The following is a 26,823-nucleotide window of genomic DNA, read 5'->3' on the forward strand; positions in this document are numbered from 1 at the left end:
GACCCAGTGATCAGCTGGAGGCTTGAGCTGGTGACAGGGCTGGGCTGGGCGGGGGAAGCTCCTAGCTCCTTCAGGGCAGATGGCCACCCCTCAGAAACCTGTAACTGCATTTCCCAGGGCTTCATCAGCTGTGTCTATGGAGTTTTCACAGACATGCCCAGCATTTTGCCCTGTTATGTACTCTGGTGGGTCATGACAAACACAGGCTGGTCTGGTGGATGAATAGTTGTCAGATCCTAGGCACCTTAGGAAAACATAAAAACTAGAAACCCTATATATATGCAGGCAGGCATGTTAGTGCACACCCAACATGAATGTGTATTTATAATTGGGTAGTTAAAATTAAACAATAATCAGAATGACGACTGATATTGTTAACATACAGCTAAAAGAGTGCTCTATTAGCCAGGAAGTCCCTAGTTTAGTTTTTGATTGAGTAGCCTTGGGCAAGCTCAGTCTTTTGCCCTCCAACTGCAATATGGTGGGTAATAATTAAGATTTGCCTTACGGAGTCATTGACGAGATAATGCATGTAAAGCCTTTAGAACACTCAGAAGACAACAGTTATGATTTGCATCTACTGTATATAGTTGTTGTTTTTAAAGAGATGCCTTTCTCCAGTTTCCTCCAGTTTTCCAGTGCATGCTGCAAATGACATGGGGGAATTCAGTAACGTTACCAATTTTAAACCAAAACCAGGGGAATGGTATTAATTAAAGCAGGTGAATTAATGCAGAAAACAAGGGTGTGACAATACGTAATGCAAGTCTGGGAGAATCGGGATCCAAGTGAGGGACAGGAATGTGAAGTGATGCTTTATGTCACATGCTTGTATAATATAGGGGTCTAGATCCATTTCTTCCCCTTCTATTTGCCAGGAGGTCATGACCACTGGTCACATCACCTCCTGGCAAATAGAAGGGGAAGAAATGGAGGCAGTGAGAGATTTTACTTTCTTGGGTTTCATGATAACCGCAGATGGTAACAGCAGTCACGAAATTAAAAGATGCCTGCTTCTTGGGAGAAAAGCATTGACAAACCTAGACAGCATCTTAAAAAGCAGATACATCACCTTGCCGACAAAGGTCCGTATAGTTCAAGCTATGGTTTTCTCAGTAGTGATGTATGGAAGTGAGAGCTGGACCATAAAGAAGGCTGATTGCTGAAGAATCGATGCTTTTGAATTATGGTGCTGGAGGAGACTCTTGAGAGTCCCATGGACTGCAAGAAGATCAAACCTATCCATTCTGAAGGAAATCAGCCCTGAGTACTCACTAGAAGGACAGATCCTGAAGCTGAGGCTCCAATACTTTGGCCACCTCATGAGAAGAGAAGACTCCCTGGAAAAGACCCTGATGTTGGGAAAGATGGATGGCACAAGAAGGGGACGACAGAGTACGAGATGGTTGGACAGTGTCCTCGAAGCTACGAACATGAGTCTGACCAAACTGCGGGAGGCAATGGAAGACAAGAGTGCCTGGTGTGCTCTGGTCCATGGGGACACTCAATGACTAAACAACAAGATCCTTTCGGCCTCACATTTGCAGTGTTGTGTTTCTGCAGTTTTGTGTTTCTGATCTCTGTCACTAGATGGCGATATACCCCAATAATGGCTCAGGCGTTGGCCAGAGGTTGCCTCACCCCTCTCTAGGCTGTGCTGGGACCAAACAGGCCCAGCTGAATCAATTAGGGAATTGAAAGGATGTGGTTTTAAAAAATAAAACAGAAAATTCCCTAACAGTTTAAATCTGCCCTTTATTTCATAATCCAAATGCAAACTTACTCTCTCTCTCTCTCTCTCCCCCCCCCCCGATTAACAATACAAATACTGGGTTTTTTAAGGGGGGAACCTTCTGATTACTTTTACTGCTTCTGCAGTATTTGATATGTCTGACCTAATTAGATTCACCTTACTGTGCAATCTTGCATATATACTCAGAAGCCATTCCCATGGAGTTCAGTGAGATTCGCTCCTGCGTAAATGAGTACAGGATTGCTGCAGTCCCCAAGTGCCACTGCAGTTCATTCCATCCACTCCAGGCTGACAAAGAAAGCCGAAAAAGAAATCATGAGAACACTGACTGCTGCTTCTTAGGAAGGATTACCCACCTGCCAGAAAACAACAGTGAATCTTGTGGCATCTGAAAAGATGAATAAATTAATCACGGCACAAACTGTTTGAAAAACCAGTCTAGTTTACCAGGGCACAATGATTTAAAACACAACATGAAGAACTGTTTAAAACAAATTACAATCACAAAAATAGGATGTGTCCTAAAATACAAATCTCAGGTACCAAAGGCCATGTTAAAGATATGCTCATCATACCGTAGCTGTCGAGTTTTCCCTTTTCTCGCAAGGAAGCCTATTCAGCATAAGGGAATTTCCCTTTAAAAAAGGGAGAACTTGACAGCTATGATGCACATGCTATGGTAAATGGGTTAATTTCTAAGGTGTTACAGGACCTTTTGCTGCCGCCGCCACCCCTACTTTAACTCACTACCAGCCTGTAGTATGATGCCCACTCCCAGCCCCCCTTCACACCCACCCACCCATTCATTTCCTTTTTCCTCTCTTTCTCTTCTTCCTTCTCTTTAAATGAACTTAAGCCTCCTTTAAAGTTAATAATAACCATCAATGTTGGGACATAACTTTACAGATCTCCAAGCGACTTCTCACATGGTTTGCGCTTCAGCTAGCCATGTGCGATGGTGTCCAATCACCTGGAAGATCTAATTGCCAGACTGCCTGGCATTTGTATGCAGCAGGGCTAGTGAGTTTGGTTTCTTGAATTTATGTGTTGCTTCCCCAAACAGACACTCCAGAGCAGAAAAAAACACAGTGGTACAATAGAAGATTCATAAACATAATAAAAACATAATCAATATGAAAGCATCTAGCATTGGTGCTGCTCAGACTCCCAGGAATTCAGAAATGTCTTTGCCTGGTGCCAAAAGGATGACAAAGTCCCTGGGGAGTGTGTTCTGTAGGTGGGTGGTGCTACCGTATCTTCCTTTGGCCTTGGCCAACCAAATGAAGGCACATTTTGACTGTATCTCATTAAAGAAGCAGGTCCTAGCTGTGTGCCAAGGGCTGATGTTTCCAGGGCCACTATGTACCTTCTGTTGGTTGCACAAATCCACTTGTAACATTTGTTCCGTTGAGAAATAATAATAATAATAATAATAATAATAATAATAATTTATTTATTTATACCCCGTCCATCTGTCTGGGTTTCCCCAGCCACTCTGGGCGGCTTCCAACTGAATATTAAAAACAGTACAGCATCAAACATTAAAAACTTCCCTAAACAGTCTTCAATAATTAATAATTAGACTGCCAACTTTCATTATCATGGGTGGTATAGTCTTTCACTATGAAAAATGGGATTGCAAATGAAGATATTTTGGGGTTTGGGGCAGAAAATCCGTATGGCATCAATCTCCCACTAATCAGCATAGTATACAATCCCATGGGAAATTCTTCCCATTGCTTTTGCATCTTTTCCACTCATTTTGGCGGGGAAACATCATCACCACCATCGTCATCCTTTGAATTTATATACTGCCCTACACCAGGAGGTCTCATCCTACCCCAGACTGTGTCCAGTCAGCCAGACCTCTCAGTCTGCATAGCCTGCTGCTCAAAATCCACTGTCTGAGCTGGCCACCTCATCTTTCCATGTTAGGGTTGCCTCTCCACATTTTCCCCAGCACTTTCACCAGGCAACCTGTTTTCCATTGATGACCTTCCTCCCATCCTACCATAGCTGCCAAGTTATCCCTTTTTTAAAGGGATTTTCCCTTATGCTGAATAGGCTTCCTCGCGAGAAAAGGGAAAACTTGGCAGCTATGCATCCTACAGAGATGTAGAGTCCCACATATTTTTGAGAAGGGACTACTTGACTATAAGTTTACCGTGAGGGAAGGGGATGAGGGGGCAAGTGGATTTGCCCTATCTCTAGGGTTTGTTGTGGCTGTTCCTTTGCATACATCCTTCCTTCTCAAACCCCCCCCCCAAGTCCTTGGGGGTGGGAGAATGAGACTGAGTCATCCTGTTGCCTCATGGTATGAAATCACTGGCTCAGCTCTGAAATTGTTGACCCAGATTGTTAAGTTCCCAGCAAATATTTACAGCTGTATCTGGAGTAACATCCCACAGCCCCCAGGTTGGAACCAGCCCAGTCTTCCTGCTGGCCCTGCCTTTATGGCTGCCTCTGCATGCAAGAGCTTAGTGGGGCCTCTGTCTGGGAAGGAAAGCAGCTTTGTCAAGCTTGTGTGTCCATGTTTCATCACAGGACTGAAAGCAGCGAACAGGCAGCTGTGATGTATTGATCAGGGTAGGCGGCACAAAATAAAAAAATAAAGGAGCCATATGACATTTTTTGCCCAGGCTGAGAAAGGCGAGGGAGCATGTACCTGCTTACTCCCAGTACACCTGCTGCTGGGAAAACACGACATGTAATGACAACAGGGTAAACTGGACTAAAGACTAAGAGAGCGTGCCAGGGAACTTAACACAGCATTTCTATTGTCAATGGCAGATACCATCTTGGCTGTGAATCCTGGAAGACCCGCTTCCTGCCTTGCAGGCCTTTCCCCTTGGTGAGACCCAAGTAACGGAGCCTCAGCTTCCACAGCTGCTGCCTGACATGAACTACCATTGGCAGAATTGGCAGCGGCAGCAGCAAAGACTACCTGGGCTATCTTTGGAGCTGGAGAAGGAGGAGGAGGAAGAGAGGACAGAGGGTGAAGAGAGAGCTGTGAGTGAAGGGCAGCCCTTTCCCCATCCTTTGAACCCTCTTGAAAACAAACTGCTGTACCTAGACCTGTGTGTGGATAATGCAGCTGTGGGCAGCCTGAGGAAGGGCCACCCACCTTGGGCCTGCCCATAAAAGTCTAGAGTGAGAGACTTGGGTGATGTCCACTGTGTCTAGGAACTCTTCTCATTGTGAGCTTTCTGTGGGTGAGCCGAGTTGGTTTGGACTGGACTCTGGGTGAGAACCCAGAGGCTGAGGGGAGAGTATGTCAGAAGGAAAATGAATTGTTATTGATTTATATCAGGCATGTCCAACAGGTAGATCGTGATCTACCAGTAGATCCCTGGACATCTGCAGTAGATCACTGGTAGATCACTTGCTCCCCCCAAAGAAGCTGAACAACTGTGGCTGCCCTAAAAAAGCTCAACATCTTTGCCCTGCACCCCTAAAATGACCTGAACCACAAAAAACAGGGCTTTCCTTCCTTAAAAAAAGCTCAGCGTCGCTTTCTTCCCTAGATAAGCTCTTTTACAAATTTTATGTGAACCCCCCCCCCAAACAGGGCTTTCCTTCCTAAAAAAACTCCACAACTTTGACCTGAACCCCAAAAAGGGTTTTTTAACTTTTTAAACTCTGTGAGTAGATTGCAGTCTCTTGGAAGTTGGCCACCCCTGATTTATATGAATTAGTAACTTTGTATTAATGTAACATTTTTATATGTAACAATGTATTTTTTGTAATATATTGCTTAAGTTGTCTGTTGTTGCTTCTGTTTTCTGTACACCCCTTAGATATCTTTTTAATATATTAAGTGGTATAAAAATTAAATAATAAATATTTAGTGACTCCTGCAGGGCTGCTCGCATTGCTGGATTCTGAAAATGCACTCAGGAAATCAGAGCAGAAGTAACTGGGATTGGTTGCAACCCTCCATCTAGGGCACATGCTCTCCCTCGCTGGTCAGAAGAGAGGCAATTTGTGATTGGGCCGTATGGCAACAGGGACATTGGGCAGGATAGCCCTTTGGCTTCAAGGGACACTATGTCCCTCTGATCCTGTGCCTCGAAGAGTAGCCTGATCGGTAGATATCAAGCAAACCTGAAACTGGAATAATTGGCGGGAAAAGCTTTCTGTACAAAATTTCTATTTTAGGAGACTGCTGCTTAAAAACACAGGAGCAGGGTCTGCCTGTGGTGGGAATCCTACTGGGGTCTTCTAATCTCACAATCTTATTCCCACAGGGGCCCCTGTTTTATTGGGCATTGGTGACGCATTCACCCTGTGGCAAATGCAGCAGTGATGCAATGCCTTGTGCACTCACGTCCTGCTTGTGAGTTTCTCTAAAGCCACCTGAAGAGCATGCTGCACTGAATGTTGGTCTGATCCAGCAGGACTCTTCTTCTGCCCTGACGCTGCTGGGACTAAGGCCAATGCAAGAGTGATTGTGTGTGATTATGTGCCATGTTTGTTTGCCTTAAAGGAATTATGAGCAGAGCCGAAGATATATGAGCAGGGCTGAGCTGCAACTGCCCTGAGCTACTGCAGCTGAAATGATATGGCATGAAATCACTTGATAACATATTCATCAACACCGCGATATTAGGAGTTGTGATGGATAGAAGGGAGCCAAGAAGCATTGTGAGTTGTTGATTGAGAGGTGGGGTAGGTGGAGGGAGAGGAGGTCCCTATGGCTTCTGAGCTCAGGCCCCATAACTCAGCACAGGCTTCCTGACTAGAAAACTGCCTGACGCTGCAAATCCTCTTGCTGGCATCTCCCTTTGGGTGCCCCATCCTGAGGGAACAGAATAAGGAGGAGAGGGCTGCATTGCATAGCTCTCATTCCCCAGCTTTCCTAGCCCTGCGTCCTAACATGTCTGGGCTCCCAGGAGCTTTTCTAGCCTTCTCCATCTGCAGTATCCCACCCCCAATAAAGGCATTCAACTTTACCACCACCACCACCACCACCCTGACCTGGAAGAAGCAGGCGCGCACGCGCGCGCACACACACAGCGAATGTTCCTGTTTCTGTCAACCCTCCCTTTTTTGTGGGAAACTCTCTTATTCCAAGCCACAGCTGTCAACCTTCCCCCTTTTTTGTGCTGGAAATTCCTTTATTCCAGCGCCGTTTCCCGCTGCTATCCTGGATTGTTAGATATACGTAGACTGTCCCCGGGACAGGTGAGGCTGCTGATCTCTTATTTTCATATCCGAAAGTTGACAGCTATTAAGTGGGAATGCAAGCACTGCTCGGGGAGTGGCGTGCCCTTTGCTAGCCTCCAGTCCTAGCAAATGCCCAACCTGACACCCTTTAGTCTAGAGCAGGGGTGGCCAACTCCCAAGAGACTGCGATCTACTCACTGAGTTAAAAAACTGGCAGTGATCCACCCCCTTTTTTGGAGTTCAGGTCGAAGTTGTTGAGTTTTTTAAGGAAGGTGGAAGGCCCATTTTGAGGGGGTTCGGGTCAAACTTGTTGAGTTTTTTCAGGGAGGAGGTAAAATGTTGAGCTTTTTTTACGGGCGCCACAGTTGTTCAGCTTCTTTGGGGGAAGACAGTGATCTACCAGTGATCTACTGCAGACATCCAGTGATCTACTGGTAGATCATGATCTACCTGTTGGACATGCCTGGTCTAGAGCCAGCCTGACCTCTATCAATAAATACATAGCTTGCCTCAATCTGAACACCACCCAGCTGCAGTATATAAATCCAATAAATGATACTAATAATAAAGTGAGAATTCTCAGGTGTGTTTGCTGAGTGAAGGGGCATTTGTGTGTGTGTGTGTGTGTGTGTGTGTGAGAGAGAGAGAGAGAGAGAGAGAGAGAGAGAGAGAGAGAGAGAGAGAGAGAGAGAGAGAGAGAGAGAGAGAGAGAGAGAGAGAGAGAGAGTTAACGTGCTGTTCCTGTTGAGTATCCTGAGGAAAGTCAGGGCACGCTCCCTTCCCCACTCTGGGGCAGCTGCTCCTCTCCTCTTAGCCCCCAGCGGAGCGCGCTGCGTCCGGCTCTGGGAAGCCCCTTCGCGTCTCCTCCCGCCGGGACTGCCTGGGCGCCTAGCGGGCGCGATCCGGGGCCGGCGCGGGGCGGGGCCGGCGCGTCTCTCCCTCCCCTCTCTGGACGCAGCGCTGCCTGCGCGCCTCCCCGCGGAGTCTGCGAGCGGAGCAGGGAAGCGCCCTGTGCGATCCCGGCGCTGAGCGAAGATGGCACAGCCGGCGAGGCGCCTGATCTGCTTGCTGGCCCTCCTGTGGCGCGGACTTCCCCGGACGGGGGCAGGTAAGGGGCGCCGGGCACTTAGCGGGAGGCTTCGCGGGAGGCCGTCTGGGTTGCGGTCCGGGCGCCTCTTACGTGCAGCGCCGAGCGCGCGTCGGACAACGCGATGTAAACGAGCCGGACGGAAGTGTCCCCTCCGGCTCCGTATTGTCCACACAGGCAGCCAGCAGCTCTCTCCGGGGTTTCAGGCAAGGGACGTTCCCAGCCCGATGCGGAGAAGCCGGGCATTGAACGCGGCACGTCCTGCGTGGAAAACAGGCGCTCATCCACGGAGCCCCTTCCTTCAGTTTGAAGAGTGGAGATGCCATTTAAAAGAATGACTTCTAGCAACACCTTGGGGCACCCCAGGTTTTTGAGGGCTACCTGTGCCAGTGCGTTTGTCACACTGAGTCTGATAACTCAAGCTGAGAGCAGGAGACACTTCATTCAGGGCCTTGGTTCGAGCCCCACATTGCATTCCTGCATTGCAAGGGGTGGACTAGATAACCCTCGTGGTCCCTCCCTTCCAAGTCCACGATCCTATGATTCTTTATCTCCATATTCCATGGCTCCTCCTTCCACCCCATCACCAGCCACCTGTTCCACAGGTGAGGGAGCGGAGAGCCCTGCACCGTTTGAGGGGTTCCCACAGGCGTGTGAGGCATAGCTGTCAAGTTATCCTTTTTTTACAGGGATTTCCCCTTATGCTGAATAGGCTTCCTCGCGAGAAAAGCGAAAACTTGGCAGCTATGGTGTGAGGAGACCCAGGACACCTCTCTCCGAAAATCCATGGGGGGGGGAACGGTCTCGGAGAGTAAAGCAGAAGCACCCCCTCCCAAGCCCCACCGAGATGATGGAGGGACTGCAAGGAGGGCCATTTATCCCGCGCACATCCAATATGCATTAGGGGGGGGTCCTCATTGAGGGATGTTTAACTCCGTCCTGTTTTGGCTGGTGCAAAAGAGGGAGGCACCACACCTGTCAGTATGGATCCAATTCCTACCTCAGTGTGTGTGTCCCTTTCCAAGGGTCAATGTAAATAAACCCCTTTACCCAGGGTGCTTCCCCACAGTATGATGATGGTAAATATTTATATATCAATTTTTAGTGTTCAAAGTATTCAGCGAGAACATTTAGTTGCTTAAAAAATAAAATACAATTTGACTTTAAAGGTGCCACAATTAATAGGGACAGTGGGTTTTTAATGAACACATTATCATTTTTAGTACAAGTGCTTATGAATGCCCTCCCCTTCATAGACGATAATGCCTCTTCTAAGATGCTGCCTGATGCTGGCATATGCATTTGTGTCTAAATACAAAGAAAGTGTGGTTCTTGCTTCAGAAACTATCCACATGTTAATACATACAAATATAATTGATGGATTAATCGACCTTAATTTAACATAATGCATACTATTGATGGATTAAAATGTATTTAATAGAGTTGCAGTGCTAATGTTATCCCATCAATGTGGACCTCCAGACCTTCTCGGTGGTAACACATGCTTAAAATACCTTGATCCCAAACATTCATTTAGCATTCTGAGCCTATAGAGCATGTTTAGGGTTGCCAGACTCAATAGTGGACAGGACTTCTGTGCCTTTAATTGCCCTGCTCTCTTGAGTCTGGAAACCTTAAAGAGAAACCAGCAGACCCTTTGTTTAATTTCCAAGCAAAGGGTCTGCTGGTTTCTCTTTAAGGTTTCCAGACTCAAAAGTGAGCAGGGCAATTAAAGGCACAGAAGTCCTGTCCACTATTGAGTCTGGCAACCCTAAGCATGCTCCATCCTCCGCCCCAAAGAACAGCATCCCTCAAAATATTTTCTGCTTGTGCATGGATGCCACTGGTGTGGCTACAGAAGGACCAGCACATTGTGAACACATTGTTATTAGTACATACAAATGGTGCCTGCAACAAACTGTTGCAGTTGTGGAGTGCTCGTGGTCACCATTCCAGCCATTTCCATATAAATCGGATCACTTTCCCAAGGCCACACCTTAAGCTTCATTGTGTAAGGCTACATTGTGTTAGGCTACATTTAAGCATATGCAATTCATGCTTAAAATATGACTTGTAGCACCTAGAAGTCATACTTTAAAATATATGTTGGTACACATGCATGCCATGGGGAACTTTTGCAGCCATCATGCAAATGGCTGCAGGATTGTATTGGATATAGCAAGCTCCATAAATTTAAAGTTGCTCAGAATGCAGTGGGCAGGTTATAAAACGAGACTTGTTAAATATCTTAAAATATCATGTTAAATATCTTAAAAATATCTTCACCACTCATGTAAGTTTGGTAGTTTTAGATTCTGGACTTAATGGTTTTCTGTGGGCTATGTGTGTGGGGTGGGTGAGTGGGTGGGATTCCATTTTAGATGATGCAGTAAGTCAGCCCTGCTGTGTTTGGGGGTGGGGTGAGGCCCTCCTGCTCATTTTGCTGAGTTGGGCCCTGGACTTCTGCCCCCAACCAAGTCCTGCCCTGATCTTCAATTGCCTCCAGTTTGTTGGTTGGTTCCATGTAAATTACTGGTGTTGATCTGTAAAGACCCACACATCCAAGGACTGAGGTTGTTCTCCTGTATGAACCAGCCTGTTTGCTCTGTTCACCATCTGAGACCCTGCTCCCTGCGTACCCCTGCCTTGGGGAGTGAGGCAGGTGGTTACCAACTGCAGGATATTTTCTCTTGTGGAATGCCTTCCTTGGAAGTATTAGGCTGGTTGCTTACTCCTCTTTCTTTTAGCACCAACTTAAAATATATTTTGATTGCATGAGTGTTTGGTGGGTGATTGATTGCATAGAAATTGTGTCCCTGCCCTATTATTTCTATCTGCTGCATAGTTCTGCTCCCACTTTATCAGTGTATATATATAGTTGTTATTTAAGGCCAGCCTTATGTGTATGTTCCTCACTTCCACTGTGTATTCATAAGGGATTTGATTTAGATTGTATCTTACTGGCCCAGTGGTTTTTCCTACTTTCTTCAGTTTAAGCTGGAATTTTGCTATAAGAAAAAAGTGTTCTCGAAGCGACCAACATGAGTTTGACCAAACTGCGGGAGGCAGGAGTGCCTGGCGTGCTCTGGTCTATGGGGTCACGAAGAGTCTGACACGACTAAACGACTAAACAACAAAATGTGTATGTGTAATGGTACTGTTTTGGCTACTCTTGAGTAAAGATGCCCAATTCCGCTCTGTCTTTAACAATTTTATTGTGCATAGTATTTACAGTGCAGAGATAGCAGAAAACATGACCTCTCAGTCGTAGAATCCAGGAGTGGACGTTTCCCATTGCGTGTCCAGCATAAGAGTTTGGGCACCCCGAAATGCCTCCTCCCGACCTTACGTTAATTCGGACGCCGGAAGGGGCTGCCTGTTCCCCCACACCTGTTGGTCAGGGCGTTGCAAGGGCTCTCTAACATTGCCGAGCCCTGACTCCTCCATCCCACTAACTTCCTCACTCCTCCCCTCTGACCCGCTGCTGCTGCTGCTCTCACTGGGCAAAGTGCTGGTCAGCAAGATGGGGGGAGGCTCCCTGTATGGAGGTCCCCTGACAGTATGTTTATAAAAATGTTTTATATCTGTTTTTCAAATTGCATTTCTTAATTATTATGTCAGCTGCCATGATGATTGCTGTGTTGAAAAGGCGAGGGGTGAGAAGTGTTTTTAATGAAATGAAATAAATTAATAAGCAGGAATCTATGAACCACAGAACCACCAGAGTTCCTAAGATCTTACTTATAGATGGGCTGGTGGAAGAAGGCCTGCAAGGGAGATTGGATGTGTGTGTGTGTGGGGGGGGCAAGCTGTGCAGTTTGCCTTTCTCACAGCCACCCATGAAGATGAATAATGCAGACAGGCACCCACAGCGAGGGGCTTAGATAAACACTGTGCAGCAAAGTACACACTCTTGTATCTAACCTGCGTAGAAGGCAACCCTCAGACACAAAGAGATGGGCAAATACAGATAGGAAATGAACACATTTGAATAATGTTCTCTCTGTATCTCTCTCTCACACATGCACACACAAATATTCAAGTGCACTTTTCTTGATATTTATTGACTTACTTATTTTCATTGCTTATTTAGAGCAACTACTTTTCTCCTTAAAACAACCCAACGAAACCTCAGAGTGACAAGCAATGCTACGATCACATTGTTTTTGCACCAGTTTCTCCTAGAAAAGGAGTTTTCTGGCCTCTGCTTACTCCAGTGTAAGTAGCTATCTAGCGAGGCCTACGGTACCTTACAAACTGTGCTTGTTAGTTTGTTTAGATCAGGGGTAGAGTACCTTGTTGGCCTGATCTTTATCTCCCCACCAACTCTTGTGGGCCAACTCATCTGTCAAAGTTAACTTGTGGGGGGAGGGATCTACTTCACCAGTGTGTTCCCCACAGGGAACACTCTGGCAAAGTGGCACCCAACAGGATTGAACCCTGTCCCTCACCCATCAGCTGATTGCACCCTGTGGTTTGGGGGAAATGGCCTTGTGGACCAACTTGGACCCTCTGGTGTCCCAAATTGTCCCATGGACTGGAGGTTCTCTACCTCTTGTTTAAATTTATACTCTGCCCTTTAGATACACCATTGTGATTATGCCTTAAGTATAAAGTAACCAGGGCCGTCTTAAGTGTATCTGGCGCCCTGGTGCCCTGGTGCGACGGATCCCTCCGGTGCCCCCCTGCCCCGTTTCCCAGCACGGCGGGCGGCAGGCGGGTGCAGCTGTGTGGTGCCCCCCTGGCGGCCCGGCACCCTGGTGCCACCCGGCCTGGCCGCAGGGTCAGCCCAGAAAGTAACCTAGCTATCCTATAAAGACAGTATCCATATAAAACAGATAAACAAAACTTTAAAAACCTGTTTGGGGTGAAGAATATTGTTCCCTGGCAGCCTTGCTGTGGAGAACATTCCAAAACTGGGGGGGGGGGGTATTGTCACCACTGAAAAGGCCCTTTTCCTGGTAGCCACCCACTACCTCAATATGGACAGACACTGGTGGAGTTTGGCCACTTTCACATACTGTGACCCCTTAAAGAGCTTTGAAAGTTAGGAGCAGCCCTTTAAACTGGGCTCAGAAATGCAGCAGAAGCTAGTGCAACTGAAAAAGCACCCCCACAATGTGCTTGTCATGCCCCTTTCCCTGTAAGCAGTCTAGGATCTGTATTCTGAACTTTTGTAATATTCATTCAGGTAGTAAATGTAAAACACTTTGAAAGCAGAGGCTTTGTACAAATGCTAATTCCTGACTTGAAACAAATAGCAGTAGTACCATCTATAAAGCAGGTTTGCTGCTGATTTTGCACAAGGCTTGATATGACACCTGCAGGGATCAGCATGGGGATCTGTGCAATCTTGTAAATTGCAAGATACCTCCAGGTATACAAACACTAAGCAATGCAATAGAAAAAAGAAGGAAATCTTGGGCAAGGGCAAGGTGATGGTTTTTTTTTTACATAACAGCCTTCTGTGACTGGAAGTGCATGCAAGCTTTTGAGCAAGATCTTGAATGAGTAAAGGTGGCTTGTGCAGCTCAGAAGCTTATTCTACCCTTGCGCCAAAGTGCGTGGCAAATACAAAAAAAGTTCTTTTTACCCACACATGGATGCAGGAACATGTTTCAGGCCACTTCTGTGTGGCTTGTTCTGGAAGGGATGGTGTGTTTCACACACACTGAGTCCCTGTCGGTTCAGATCAGATCGGAAGAATCTTTATTTGCATCAGCCACTAGCCATAGCAATAAAATAAAATACAGTGTACCGAAGATACAGATAAATGCTTAGCTATACAAAATACAGTGGAACCTTGGTTTACGACTACCTCCGTTTACGAAAACCTCCGTTTACAAACGCCGCGGACCCGGAAGTGTTTACATCCGGGTTCCGCAGCGTTGGATGTGCAGATGCGATCTGCGCAGTTCATGCGTGCGCAGAAGTGCTCCTTCGGTGAGCGAATGCCTCGGCGAGCGAACGCCTCCACAGAACGGATTGTGTTCGCAAACTAAGGTACCACTGAACATTCTAGAGCAGGCATCCCCAAACTTCGGCCCTCCAGATGTTTTGGACTACAATTCCCATCTTCCCTGACCACTGGTCCTGTTAGCTAGGGATCATGGGAGTTGTAGGCCAAAACATCTGGAGGGCCGCAGTTTGGGGATGCCTGTTTTAGAGGTTTTCATCAATAATAGTAATATATCATATTCTAATTGCCCCTGCTAAAAATTTTGCAGTTTTTGCTGTCACCTGGTTATCTTGATCTGCCTGAAGAAAAGACCTTGTTGGTTCTACACTTGCCTTCCTTGATAGTGAGTGGTGAAAACAAATAATCAGCAGTCGTTAACAGCCATCAACAGGTTTACCACTCTTACAGCCCATCACCCATTCCCATCACCCCCCCCCCCACCCTCTGAATATATATACGGGTCTGGGTGCTTCTGTTTCAAGTGTATCATACCAAAATAAAAACTTAGTTGGTCTTTAAGGTGCTACTGAAGGAATTTTTTTATTTTGCTTCGACTCAGACCAACATGGCTACCTACCTGTGTCTGGTGAGCGTAACTGAGCATGCTCAGAGAAGGCAGCATAGTAGGGATCCACCAAATGATGATCTTTTACTGCTTTTAGGATGGGGCTGGATTTTTACTGCACCAGCAGTAAAATTCTAAGCATAATAATCACTCCATGTGGGGTGCAGCACATGGCACAAGTTTCTGCCCTGTCCATGCAAACTGCCAAGATAATAGTTTGTGGTGCTATAGAGAAATTGATGCTTACACAGAGGTGTAACTAGAGTCCTTTTGTGGCCTTGGCAAGGAACTGTTTCAGTGCCCCCCCCCCAAATCACTTCACTGTGACCCAATAACTCTCTCTCTCTCTCTCTCTCTCTCTCTCTCTCTCTCTCTCTCTCTCTCTCTCTCTCTCTCTCTCTCTCTCCAACAAGGGAGTGCATATACATATAAAAAAAGTAAGGGTAAAGGACCTCTGGATGGTTAAGTCCAGTCAAAGGCAACTATGGAGTTGCAGCGCTCATCTCGTTTTCAGGCCGAGGGAGTTGGTGTTTGTCCACAGAACAGACAGTTTTGTGGGTCATGAGGCCAGCAGGACTAAACCGCTACTGGCACACAGAGGACAGTGCCGAGTGCCAGAGTGCACAGAAATGCCATTTACCTTTCCGCCGCAGCGGTACCTATTTGTCTACTTGCACTAGCATGCTTTCAAACTGCTAGGTTGGCAGGAGCTGGGACAGAGCAACGGGAGCTCACCCCATTGTGGGGATTTGAACTGCCAACCTTCCAATCGGCAAGCCCAAGAGGCTCAGTGGTTTAGACCACAGCGCTACCCGCGCCACTGTTCAGAGCATGCACATATTGACTTGCATCCCCCGCCACTTAGGCACTGATGTATGTGACATCAGATGTCTGTCTGTGCAGCGAGTATTAATCAAAGACAGTCTCTCATTCATGTCACAGTTGTCTGGAAATGCAGCAATGAGCCGGGAAATGCGTTTGATCCCCCTCATGGCCATCGTTGATGCTCGGTAGTGTTAACATCATCATGTCAAACATTTGCTAGGGGAATGCAAGATACTCCTGGCCCCTCGAGCAAGTTCTGACATGGGTCTAGGACAACTACAGCAGGGGGAGAGAAGACTGATAGTATGAGATCTTGATGTTTTATAATGGCTTGGCAGCTGGACCCAGAGCTGGACAAAACAGCTCTGTTCTTTAACCAGAGCTGAATGAGGGCATCAACAGCAGAAAGGCCCAAGACATTTGATCCCAAGAAACATCTACAGCTTCATTCCAAGCTTGCCAGAGACTTGTTTGGACATGATGGAGAAAAAAAATGAGAGGCCTTTCAGGCAGATGAGCTCAGCGTCTGCACCTGAAATGCCACAGGGATTGTGGGACGGCTCTAGATGACAGTTGCCAGGAGATGTGCTTTGTCTGCATGCATGTAGCAACAAGCTTGAGGGCATCAAATAGTGGTCAAGAGCAGAGATAGATAGTCACATGTGCCTGGTCTCTGTGCAATTTGGATGAATGTCTCTCTTTTTGTCAATCACCATTTGATTTCCACCAAACATATAATCATTGAGGACTGATGCTGCTTATTCCACCTCCTCCTTACTTCCACTGTCTCAAATGCTATATATAGGAACATTTTGCAGAGCACTGGCCGTGCTGCCAGGACTTTCAATCAAAGAATGATACAGCAGGAAGGGACCTTGAGATCATCTTGTTCAGGGTACACTGTGTGGTGCCTTCCAGATGTTGCTGGATTGCAACTCCCATCCACTCCAACCTGCAATGGTCAGAGGGATGTGAGTTGTAGTCCAGCAACATCTGGAAGGCCCACAGGCTCCCCTTCCCTGTCTTTTCTCACCCAACCTCTTGCTCATTGTGCACGTGTCACTCACAAACCACGTGTTCAGGCAGGGGAGGGGGGTTATCCTTGTTCTGCGGGGCAGCAGTGCAAGTATGTGAGGGTGGGAGAAAGGGAGGGCTATCACCTAAAAGTCTATCATAGTTCAAAATAGTAGCCCCAATAACAGGGAGCACTTCTATGGCAATGCATTTTGTTTCCCACTATCATTGCTCCTATCACCAAAGGCTGGGAGCAGCTGAAACCCTTCAGTCCAGTTTTCCCTCCTCGTGTCTGTGTGTTGCTGCCCCCCCCAACAACCGATGTTCCCCATGCACAACCGTCCCTTGCTCCACACAGGTGACTTGCTCTCCATATATAGTTCACATCCCCCACAACCTCTGTCACCATCCCAGTTGCTTTGGTGCAATAGCAAAATGCTGACCCCCCCCCACACCGCCACAGTGTCCGTTTGATGGGGTAATGTTACAATGTAGGGAAGTGATCAATTAGCCTTTCTCTTTTGTTTCGAAGAATAGGATGAGCAACATGTTCCCCAGCCTAGGGTCTCCTTTCCAGACTGTAACCTGGGCAAGTAGGTTATGTGCAGATTTCCTGAATGACTATTAGCTAAGAGTTTGGGAGAAGATGTGTTTTGAAGATGCATTTTGCTGCTGATTCTCCATAGTGGTAACTTCATGAAGTCCAAACAATCCACATGGGAGCTTGTTACAGTTCCACAGAATCCTTTCACAGAGTCTAGACAAGATCCACAATCTTATTACATCACATATGAACTTGTACAACTGATGAAGCCCAAGACGGCGAAACAAGGCCAATATTCTGGAAATCCTTGTCTAGACTCCGTGAAAGGATTCTGTGGAACTGTAACAAGCTCCCATGTGGATTGTTTGGACTTTATGAAAAGACACAGGTGGAATAGACACTAGTACATGTATGGACCTCGTGAATGAACTGATCTGTGACTGAACTGATCTACTGGGTCTTCTGCTTTCTCCGTTGAACTATGAGTTATTTCCATTGAACTCTGTAAGTTATTTGATATGACATAGTGAATAATATATTTTATTTATGTAAGAGCTCAGCCGGTTACGTCTTGTGTGTTTGTTGAGCACTTTTATTTAAAAAGCAAAGGTAAAAAGCAAAGATCTGCACACACAAATTGGAACTGGAAAAGCAATGTTTGTTTCACTTCAGCACTCATGCCATAGTGACTCATGGGAATAAATCATATGGAAGCCCTCTAATGAATCCTTGCTACCAAGGAGTGTGGTGGAGTCTCCTTCTTTGGAGGTCTTTAAGCAGAGGCTTGACAGGCATATGTCAAGAATGCTTTGATGGTGTTACCTGCTTGGCAGGGGGTTGGACTGGATGACCCTTGTGGTCTCTTCCAACTCTATGATTCTATGATTAGAAATGGAAATTGACGTAGGATACAGCATCCTGGGAATGTTTGGTTTTGAGTTTTAGAAAGCATAAGTTTCTAGCTCTTGTGATTACAGAGAAGAACATGAAAATAAATAGGCAGTCAAGAAGTGCAGGTGGAGGAAACCGGGAAGGGCTTTTAGTGAGAGAAAGTGGCGCATAATGGCTAAAAGACTGAGCTGTAAAACAGGAAGACCCTGTTCACATTTTTTGTCTGCCATGGACTTGTTTGGTTGGGAGTCATTTTGGGAGTCATTTTGGACTCACAGCTGTCCATGGAGGCACAGGTCAGTTCTGTATCCAGGGCCGCTGTTTACCAGCTCCAGCTGGTACGCAGGCTGAGACCCTACCTGCCTGTGGACTGTCTTGCCAGAGTGGTGCATGCTCTGGTTATCTCTCACTTGGACTACTGCAATGCGCTCTACGTGGGGCTACCTTTGAAGGTGACCTGGAAACTACAACTAATCCAGAATGCGACAGCTAGACTGGTGACTGGGAGCGGCTGCTGAGACCACATAACACCGGTCCTGAAAGACCTACATTGGCTCCCAGTACATTTCTGAGCACAATTCAAAGTGTTGGTGCTGACCTTTAAAGCCCTAAATGGCCTCAGCCCAGTATACCTGAAGGAGCGTCTCCACCCTCATCCTTCTGCCCGGACACTGAGGTCCAGCTCTGAGGGCCTTCTGGTGGTTCCCTCACTGCGAGAAGCAAAGCTACAAGGAACCAGGCAGAGGGCCTTCTCGGTATTGGCACCTGCCCTGTGGAATGCCCTCCCATCATATGACAAAGAGATGAATAACTACCTGACATTAGAAAACATCGGAAGGCAGCCCTTTTTGGGGAAGTTTTAAATGTGTGACATTTTAATGTATTTTAATCTTTGTTGGAAGCCGCCCAGAGTGGCTGGGGAAACCCAGCCGGATGGGTGGGGTACAAATAAATTATTATTATTATTATTATTATTATTATTTGTGTATTGATTCGAAGGATATTATATTACTATTGTCTGTATTAGCATTAGGGTAAAGTAACTGCCTTTCGGTTCCAGAAGGAACAGCTACTGTTGGTTCATTTAAGCTGCTGTATTTGGATCCTCAGTCTTACTTGTTGTTGTTGTTGTTTACTCGTTTAGTCATGTCCGACTCCTGTGACCCCATGGACCAGAGCACGCCAGGCACTCCTGTCTTGCACTGCCTCCCGCAGTTTGGTCATACTCATGTTGGTAGCTTCAAGAACACTGTCCAACCATCTCGTCCTCTGTCACCCCCCTTCTCCTTGTGCCCTCCATCTTTCCCAACCTCAGGGTCTTTTCCAGGGAGTCTTCTCTTCTCATGAGGTGGCCAAGGTATTGGAGCCCCAGCTTCACGATCTGTCCTTCCAGTGAGCACTCAGGGCTGATTTCCTTCAGAATGGATAGGTTTGATCTTCTAGCAGTCCATGGGACTCTCAAGAGTCTCCTCCAGCACCATAATTCAAAAGCATCAATTCTTCAGCAATCAGCCTTCTTTATGGTCCAGCTCTCACTTCCATACATCATTACTGGGAAAACCATAGCTTTAACTATACGGACCTTTGTTGGCAAGGTGATGTCTCTGCTTTTTAAGATGCTGTCTAGGTTTGTCATTGCTTTTCTCCCAAGAAGCAGACGTCTTTTAATTTCGTGACTGCTGTCACCATCTGCAGTGATCATGGAACCCAAGAAAGTAAAATCTCTCACTGCCTCCATTTCTTCCCCTTCTATTTGCCAGGAGGTGATGGGACCAGTGGCCATGATCTTGGTTTTTTTGATGTTGAGCTTCAGACCATATTTTGCATTCTCCTCTTTCACCCTCATTAAAAGGTTCTTTAATTCCTCCTCACTTTCTGCCATCAAGGTTGTCTCATCTGCATATCTGAGGTTGTTGATATTTCTTCTGGCAATCTTAATTCTGGCTTGGGATTCATCCAGTCCAGCCTTTTGCATGATGAATTCTGCATATGTTAAATAAGCAGGGAGACAATATACAGCCTTGTCATACTCCTTTTCCAATTATGAACCAATCAGTTGTTCCATATCCAGTTCTAACTGTAGCTTCTTGTTCTACATAGAGATTTCTCAGGAGACAGGTGAGATGATCAGGCACACCCATTTCTTTAAGAACTTGCCATAGTTTGCTGTGGTTGACATGCGTAGTCAATGAAGCAGAAGTAGATGTTTTTCTGGAACTCTCTAGCTTTCTCCATAATCCAGCGCATGTTTGCAATTTGGTCTCTAGTTCCTCTGCCCCTTCGAAATCCAGCTTGGACTTCTGGGAGTTCTTGGTCCACATAGTCTTACTGGTTTCCACCAAAAGGCAGCACTGTGATTGCTTGAGATTGTTCCCTCCAAAATGTATCCCTTTTAAGCAAGTTTCCCGTCCCTATAAATGTAGCTTCCCTCTCCTCAGGTTTCAGTCTTCTTTGCCTTATTAAGGAAGAGTCACTAGAGAAACTGTCTCCAGCATGCTGTCAGAGAGCTCTAAGACTTACTGAAGTCACGAACCCCACATCACAATATTATTATTATTATCAAACATCTCTTGGTTCTTCCTTGGTGGTGGTGTTTTAGTGGTCCTAGAGTTCACCTCTCCCCATTTTCATAACTCTCCACTCTACATTTGCCTCATTTCTTTCCACAAATTCTACAGTTTTTGAAATGCAAAGGAAGCCTAAATGATTTCTGTATTGCTATCCCAAAGCATATAACTCTCTTTCTCTCTCTCCCTCTCTCTCTCTCTCTCCCCCCCTCTCTCTCCCTCCCCCCCTCTCTGTGTGTACACAGAGACACACCCACATACATATACCTCTATAGGCTGTATCCAATGCTAGTCCTACTCAGAGTCCTCACTGAAATTAATGGGCCTAAATTAGTCATGTTAATTAATTTCAGTGAGTTTACTCTGAGTAGGATTAGTAATGACTACAGTCTTATCTATCTATCCGGAAGCACGCTGCATAATTTATTTCAAATCACCCAGCATAGGTCTTGTTGCAGAATTTCATTTTGTTTTTTTTGTTTTTTTAAATCTTTGTTTGTTTTGATTCATTGTATACAAAGTTATGGTTGAGAACAAGGGCTGGGGCAAATACCTTGGCGTCAAGAATGTACACAGCTGCTTACATTCTGTTCTTTGGCCTCATTCCTGGACAGCTAATACTCAGAAGTATGCAGTTTCAACCACAACTTTCTCTGAAAGGGGGTCAACAGGACATCAGGTCATATAATGTAGCCTGCACTTCCATGCCACACAGTACTGCAAGTACTGCTGCCTGCCAGATATGTCCCAGTATGGCAAGACTTAAGGTGACATTGGTGGCTGCAAATGCCAGTACTAAGGTCTGCCAAAACTAGGCCATCTCAGCTGAATGTAGGAAGCTATCTTCTACCTTAGTCAAACTGCTGGCCCATCTTGTTCAAAATTGTCTAGGCTGTCTAGTAGTTTCTCTCCTGAGTTTTCAGTCGGGAGTCTTTCCCAGCCCCATACCTGGTGATGTTTCAATCTGGGACCTTCTGCATGCAAAGCAGGTGCTCCACCCCCAGCCCCATAGCTCTATGAATCCCCCACAATCATAATCATAGAACTAAGAGAATGACATGCAGCCTGGGCTTGCAATATGAAACTGAAGTCAGCACTAAGAGGAATGTCAAGAACTAAGGCAGCGGTCTTGCTCCGTACCCCAGTATCTCTATGTATTTCTGGCACTGGCAACTAGAAAGGCAACCAAGCGCGCCAAACACCAGATAAACGTTAATTGTTGGTAGCCACTCTTGGCAGTGGATTTCAATTGCATGTTGAGACCCCGTAACCACCCCCTCAAGGAGGAATAAAAGGACACAGGATATAAGGTTAATGTTATTGGGCAAATTTAGGCCACAACTTTATTGGTGACAGAATGTGAGCGGTATTGGCTTAGGCATTCAGTAGACCAGGCTATATCTGACTCCTGCCCACTGCGCAGGAAGTCTGGTAGGGTAAACCACCGGTAGGGGGAGCCCCGTCGATGCAAACCAACTTGAGCTCCCCCCTGGGTTCCCGGAAGGGTCATGGCATGGCCCTAGCCCTGCCCCGGGCTTTGGACAAGATCCACACCCCCGGATTCCTTTAACGGAATACAACTATGCATGGAGGGGCAGGCGATGGCCAGGACTCCCCTCCCCCATCAGAAGGTCACCCAATGCCTAACCGCAAAACCTTACAAAGTTGTGACAATTGCTACAAGGTAGGCAAAAACCAAATGGCCTGAGCCAATTTGCCAAGTGGAAAAATTCCCACCAGGCCCCTTAACGGCGACCAACCGAGGTCCATAGCAAGGCCATTAAAGACTAAACCTCCCAATAGGGAGGGAGAGTGAGAGATCGAGAACGCGAGCCAAGAGGAAGTCTCTCGGCTTGCGCTGCTGTTTAGACTGGTCCTGGCCACGCCCCCCAGCCAGCTGATTGGCTGGCCGATGGATGACATGGCCAGGATCTCCCGGGTGGCGTGGAACAACACCCCCCCCCAAGAGGAGAGTGGGTGTCACGTGGTCCACCACAACTCCTCCCCACCGGGTGGTGGAGCAGATTTGCCATATAAATAAGTAAGACTGCATTAGGAGTAGCCTTCTTGGCAGTCACAGGGCCAAAGGATCACAGAGATGGATGAAAGGATAGAAATGCGATCTAGAAAATTATTAGCTAGCTGGCCTCACAGGGCTCTTCTAACCTCTATTGTGTGGGGGAGAGAAAGGCATGGCTAGACATGTGTTTATATGGAACAGTGCTTCTTAAACTGTTGTCACCTGAATATTCTGCTTTTCTTGCACTGGGCAAAGTGTTGCATTTTCTGGCTATATAACAAACACATGGGGGATAAGCTTGAGAGGCTTCCAAACAAAAACTTCACTGCTTCATTTGCCTTTTCTAAGTGCAACTCAGTGCATCAATATGCTCATGTGGCTGGGGTGAAGTGTGCCTATAGCTTTCCATTGCAGCGCTATGACTGAAAAGGCATGTTTCAAAAGGCAAGTTGTAAAATATCAAGAGGTATGTGTTTCCTTGTGGCTTTTGTCTCTTCTTCTCCCCTACTGATGCTTCCTCACTATTGAAATGTAGATTGTAAGCTCCTTGGGGATGGAGGCCTATCTGTTTTAGCTTCTGAAACCCTCAGTTGTTATGTATATTGGAAGTTCATGATGGATATAATTTGCTGCTGCTGCTGCTGTTGTTATTAACTATCATCACCACCATGCAGTTTCTTTATTTTGAAAATGTCTGTGCTGCCCTTCAGTAAAAACCCTCAGGGCAACATATAATAAAAACCAGTAGACATACAGAGCACCATGGAAATGAAATAGCAGAAGCAGCAAGAGAAACAAAATAAAATTTAGCAGAATGGTAAAATAATAACCAAGACTAGCTTATACTACTTGCTGAAATGCATTTAATTCTGGGAAATGTTCAGTGTTGTGGTATATCAAACATTCTGTTAGTGCAAGCATTTCTGCTTGTCAGATAAAATGCTACCCCTCCTGCTCTGGGGGTTCTTCTATGCCCCACTGAGCCAATTTCATGGGGCATTGGGGCTCATGGGGGAAGGAGAGTGGGGAAAGCCCCATTGCATAAGAAGAAGTCCTTGCACATGGCTTCCTGCCCAATCCATTCCATTTTTATTATTAACTAGCTGGCCCTGCCACACGTTGCTGTGGCTAATTCCTGTGACTGCCCCACCCTGTGCCGATCCATGACGTATCCCGTCCCCTCCTCCCCCCCACCCTTAGCTTATCCTTGTGATACCCCCCTCTCTGTCCCGACCCATGACGTATCTGTGACATTGACCTATGATAGTGCTGGAGGTGAAATAGTTAAACAGGTTAACCAATAAGAACCCAAGGGGGGTGGAGTCAGAGGGACTATAAAACCAGCCCTGAAGGGGAGTTGAGTTAGTTCAATTGAGTTCGTAGTTCAGTTGGGATTGGAGTGGGAGTTGAATTGCGGGGGAGTCTGTGGATAGGTTGAGTTAGTGTAGCAGAAAATAAGCTGAGTCCTTAACAGTTACAGTAGTTGCTAGGAAGTTCAGTAGATAACTCAAGGGTGAAACTGGATGCAGGAAGGAGGTTGGTTTAGGGAGTGTGAGCAGGTATAGGAAGGTATAGGCCGGTATAGGCACCAAGTGTTTATAATTGACTGAAGACCGTTTATAAAACCACATGCTTGTTAAACTGCAATAAATAAACAGAAGTTTTGTGTTCCAATTTAACCCTGACTGGACTCAGTATTTTACCAGGTAGAGCCTAGTTGGTGGCAGCGGGAAATAAAGTGGTGGCACAGGGATCAATAGACCGTGAAAGGTCCGGGGACCCCGTGTGATCGCCACAGTATCATGTCCCCTTCTCCCCCCACCCCCAGCTCATCCCTGTGACTGGTCCCACTGTGTCCTGACCCATTCCATCCCCTCCACCCCCCACCCCCACCCAGGCAAGTCAGTACCTCCATTCGGCCTAGTTTGTAAAGGCTTCGGCCTAGTATGTAAACGGGAGCCAAGGTGCTGTTGAGAGGGAAGGTTTTTATAGGTGTAGTACCAGTGTAGCCGCAGCTAGAGGGCGCTGGCTTGCAACCTGGTTCTTTTCCCAGAATGCATTTTCGTCTGAATGGTGTGTTTTGAAACACGGGGTTTTAGGGGTTTTACATGGCACCTGTCTTTTAAAACAGTATGGGCTTGCTCTCATATTCACATGCGTCATTGTGTCAAAATTTGAACGCAATCGGTCAAGCGGTTTTGGTGAAATATGGATACTAACAGACATGGCCAGTTTACATTTATATATATATAGATAATAACATGGTGGGAAAATACCTGTTCAGGTTCCTGATGATGGCACTTGCTACTGCTTAGAACAGATGGCAAGATGGACCTCCTACTGCTGACTTGGACCTTGACTTTCCACTCATACCTTTGTACTCACCATGACAATGTTCATTTTCTCTCCAGTGGTGGTTGATTCTCTAATCGAAATGTCACCAGCTTTTCCCTTCATATTCTCCCAGAACAGTTTATTAACATTGCTTAATACTGGAGTGTTTGATCTGTTTAGACAGTATGGATAAGTTCATGTTTTTTTTGTATTTGGCTTCTGAGGAAACTGGAATATTTCCTAGCTCTGGAATGAGGTGAATGATTCTGTGTTTGGTGAGACTCTGTGTTGTGTTTTGCACATCTCTCTGCATTGGGGTGCCTGTTTGTGCAGTTGTTCCAGGCAGCCACTGCAGACAAATTGGCTTCTTGCTGGTTTTGAGTCAGCTTTCCACCTGCTTCTAATATTAGGACGGTTCCCATGGGCTGTGCCACTTATTGTTCAGCACCATGGACAGGTCACCAGGGAGGCCACCTGTTCTCAGGGAAGAAGATTCAATAACATGCAGCAGCAGTAGGTGGTGCTTCCAGGTTTGACATCATTGGCTCGGGGGTTGCCCTGGAATTTATCTTCTTTTACTGCTGGGAATGGAAAATCCAGATTTTGGCAGGTTGTGTAGATGAGCCAAGGGGGACATACGCCCAGCTGTGAACATCTGGCAGGCAAAGGCTCTGGCTGGAGCCCCATGGCCCATGTATCCAGCGGAGGAAGACTTGGCTGGCCTGTTTCCTTTCCCATATTTTTTCCTCCAGCGGAGCTGTTGCTGCCTGGAAAGGCTGGTAACTTGTCAGTGTATCTAGCAGTCCCTGAAGTTGAGCCAGGGACAGTCATTACCTGGGGGCAGGGATGGTCCCTACGCCTCTTTCATTGAATCAGTGCTGAAAAGCTTCTGTGTGCTGAAAATTAGCACCATTTTATGTCTGTTGCATGCCTCCCCCAAAGATGTTTATGTATTTGCATCTTTCCTGTCGCTGGATTTTTCAACACACTAGGAATGCTTGGATAATAGAATCATCCTCATTGGCACTCCTCTACCTAAGGGGGTCTGCAGTAGCACAATTTCTGTGGTCACAGGAATCTATAGCTCCTGACTTCTACAGGGCCCATCAACAGGCAATCCTGCTCCTTTACTCAGTAATGAAAGTAGCCAGACACACAGGGGAGCTTTTCCCTCTCTCCTTTCATGTGGCTCCCTCTGAGGCTTATAAGCCACTAGGAGGGTCTGGAACCTTGTAGCATCTCTCCAGCCCTGCCCTTCCTTACCTGGCTGAACAGCTTTCTTCTGAGCAACCAGCTGATCTAACAGCTTCTTCCTCCTACTCTCTACACCTATATCCCGAGTGATTCTATCAGCACATTATAGGATATAGCTATAGGGAAGGGCTAACTACTAGTGATACCTGAATTGGACCCACGTCTCTGCATACTCTGCTCCGTAGCTTCAAATGGATCTTGGGTACAAGAGGTGATGGGGGGTGGAAATAGTGGTGCTGAAATTCCTAGGGTAATGAGGAGAAGCAAGTTAGGGCTACATGCAGCTTAGCAGAGGAAAACCCATTTCCACTGGTCAGCCAGCCATTTTGTATTGTCCATGGAGAAGCCAGATACTCTGAATGGGAGAAAGTTTAGAAGATACTGTTCCACTGCCCTGCTTTGGCCTATTGTGATGGTTGTTCAAATAGCAGGGCTAAGAGACAAACAATGTGTTATAGCTATCTTGTTCAGATAGAGTTGTGGGGAGGTGTGGCTTTTCCCACCTAAAACTGATCTTTCTTCAGCATAGTGATGGTATTTTCTCCTGTGGTCAGTACTGACTTATTTGCATGCTTAGCACACACCCCTTCTTCACAGTTAGTCTACTGGGAATATAAATTTATCACCCGTCACTTCCATTCAAGCCTAGTTTGCTCTGAGCCCCTTCAACCTGCAGGTGAGGGGGGAACCTCATTGATTATCTGGTCTTCCGTACTAGCAAAAATTCCCTGCAGAAGAGCAAGAACCCCAAACCATTGGTGAGAAAACTAAGCAATAACTTTTCTCTCCCATGTTCCCTGCTTCTGTATGGAGGAGAAATATATTAGTCTCCTCCCATATCTGC

General features: G+C 46.4%; 1 protein-coding gene across 3 annotated transcripts in view; it reads left to right on the forward strand.

Moving 5' to 3' along the window:
- The first annotated feature begins 7,877 nt into the window (after positions 1 to 7,877).
- LOC118077832 (uncharacterized) overlaps positions 7,878 to 26,823 on the forward strand; it is a 117,994-nt gene continuing 99,048 nt past the window's right edge. For 2 of the 3 annotated variants that reach the window (XM_035101564.3, XM_088661229.1), the window contains exon 1: positions 7,878 to 8,027. In XM_035101564.3, coding sequence (XP_034957455.2) covers positions 7,955 to 8,027 — 73 coding nt within the window. In that variant the 5' untranslated portion in view covers positions 7,878 to 7,954. The remainder of the gene's footprint in view (positions 8,028 to 26,823) is intronic. The other variant, XM_035101583.3, reaches the window with a different exon arrangement.

This window comes from Zootoca vivipara, chromosome 2, assembly GCF_965207765.1.
Source record: "Zootoca vivipara chromosome 2, rZooViv2.hap1.1, whole genome shotgun sequence".
In the NCBI taxonomy this organism is placed as follows: Eukaryota; Metazoa; Chordata; class Lepidosauria; order Squamata; family Lacertidae; genus Zootoca; species Zootoca vivipara.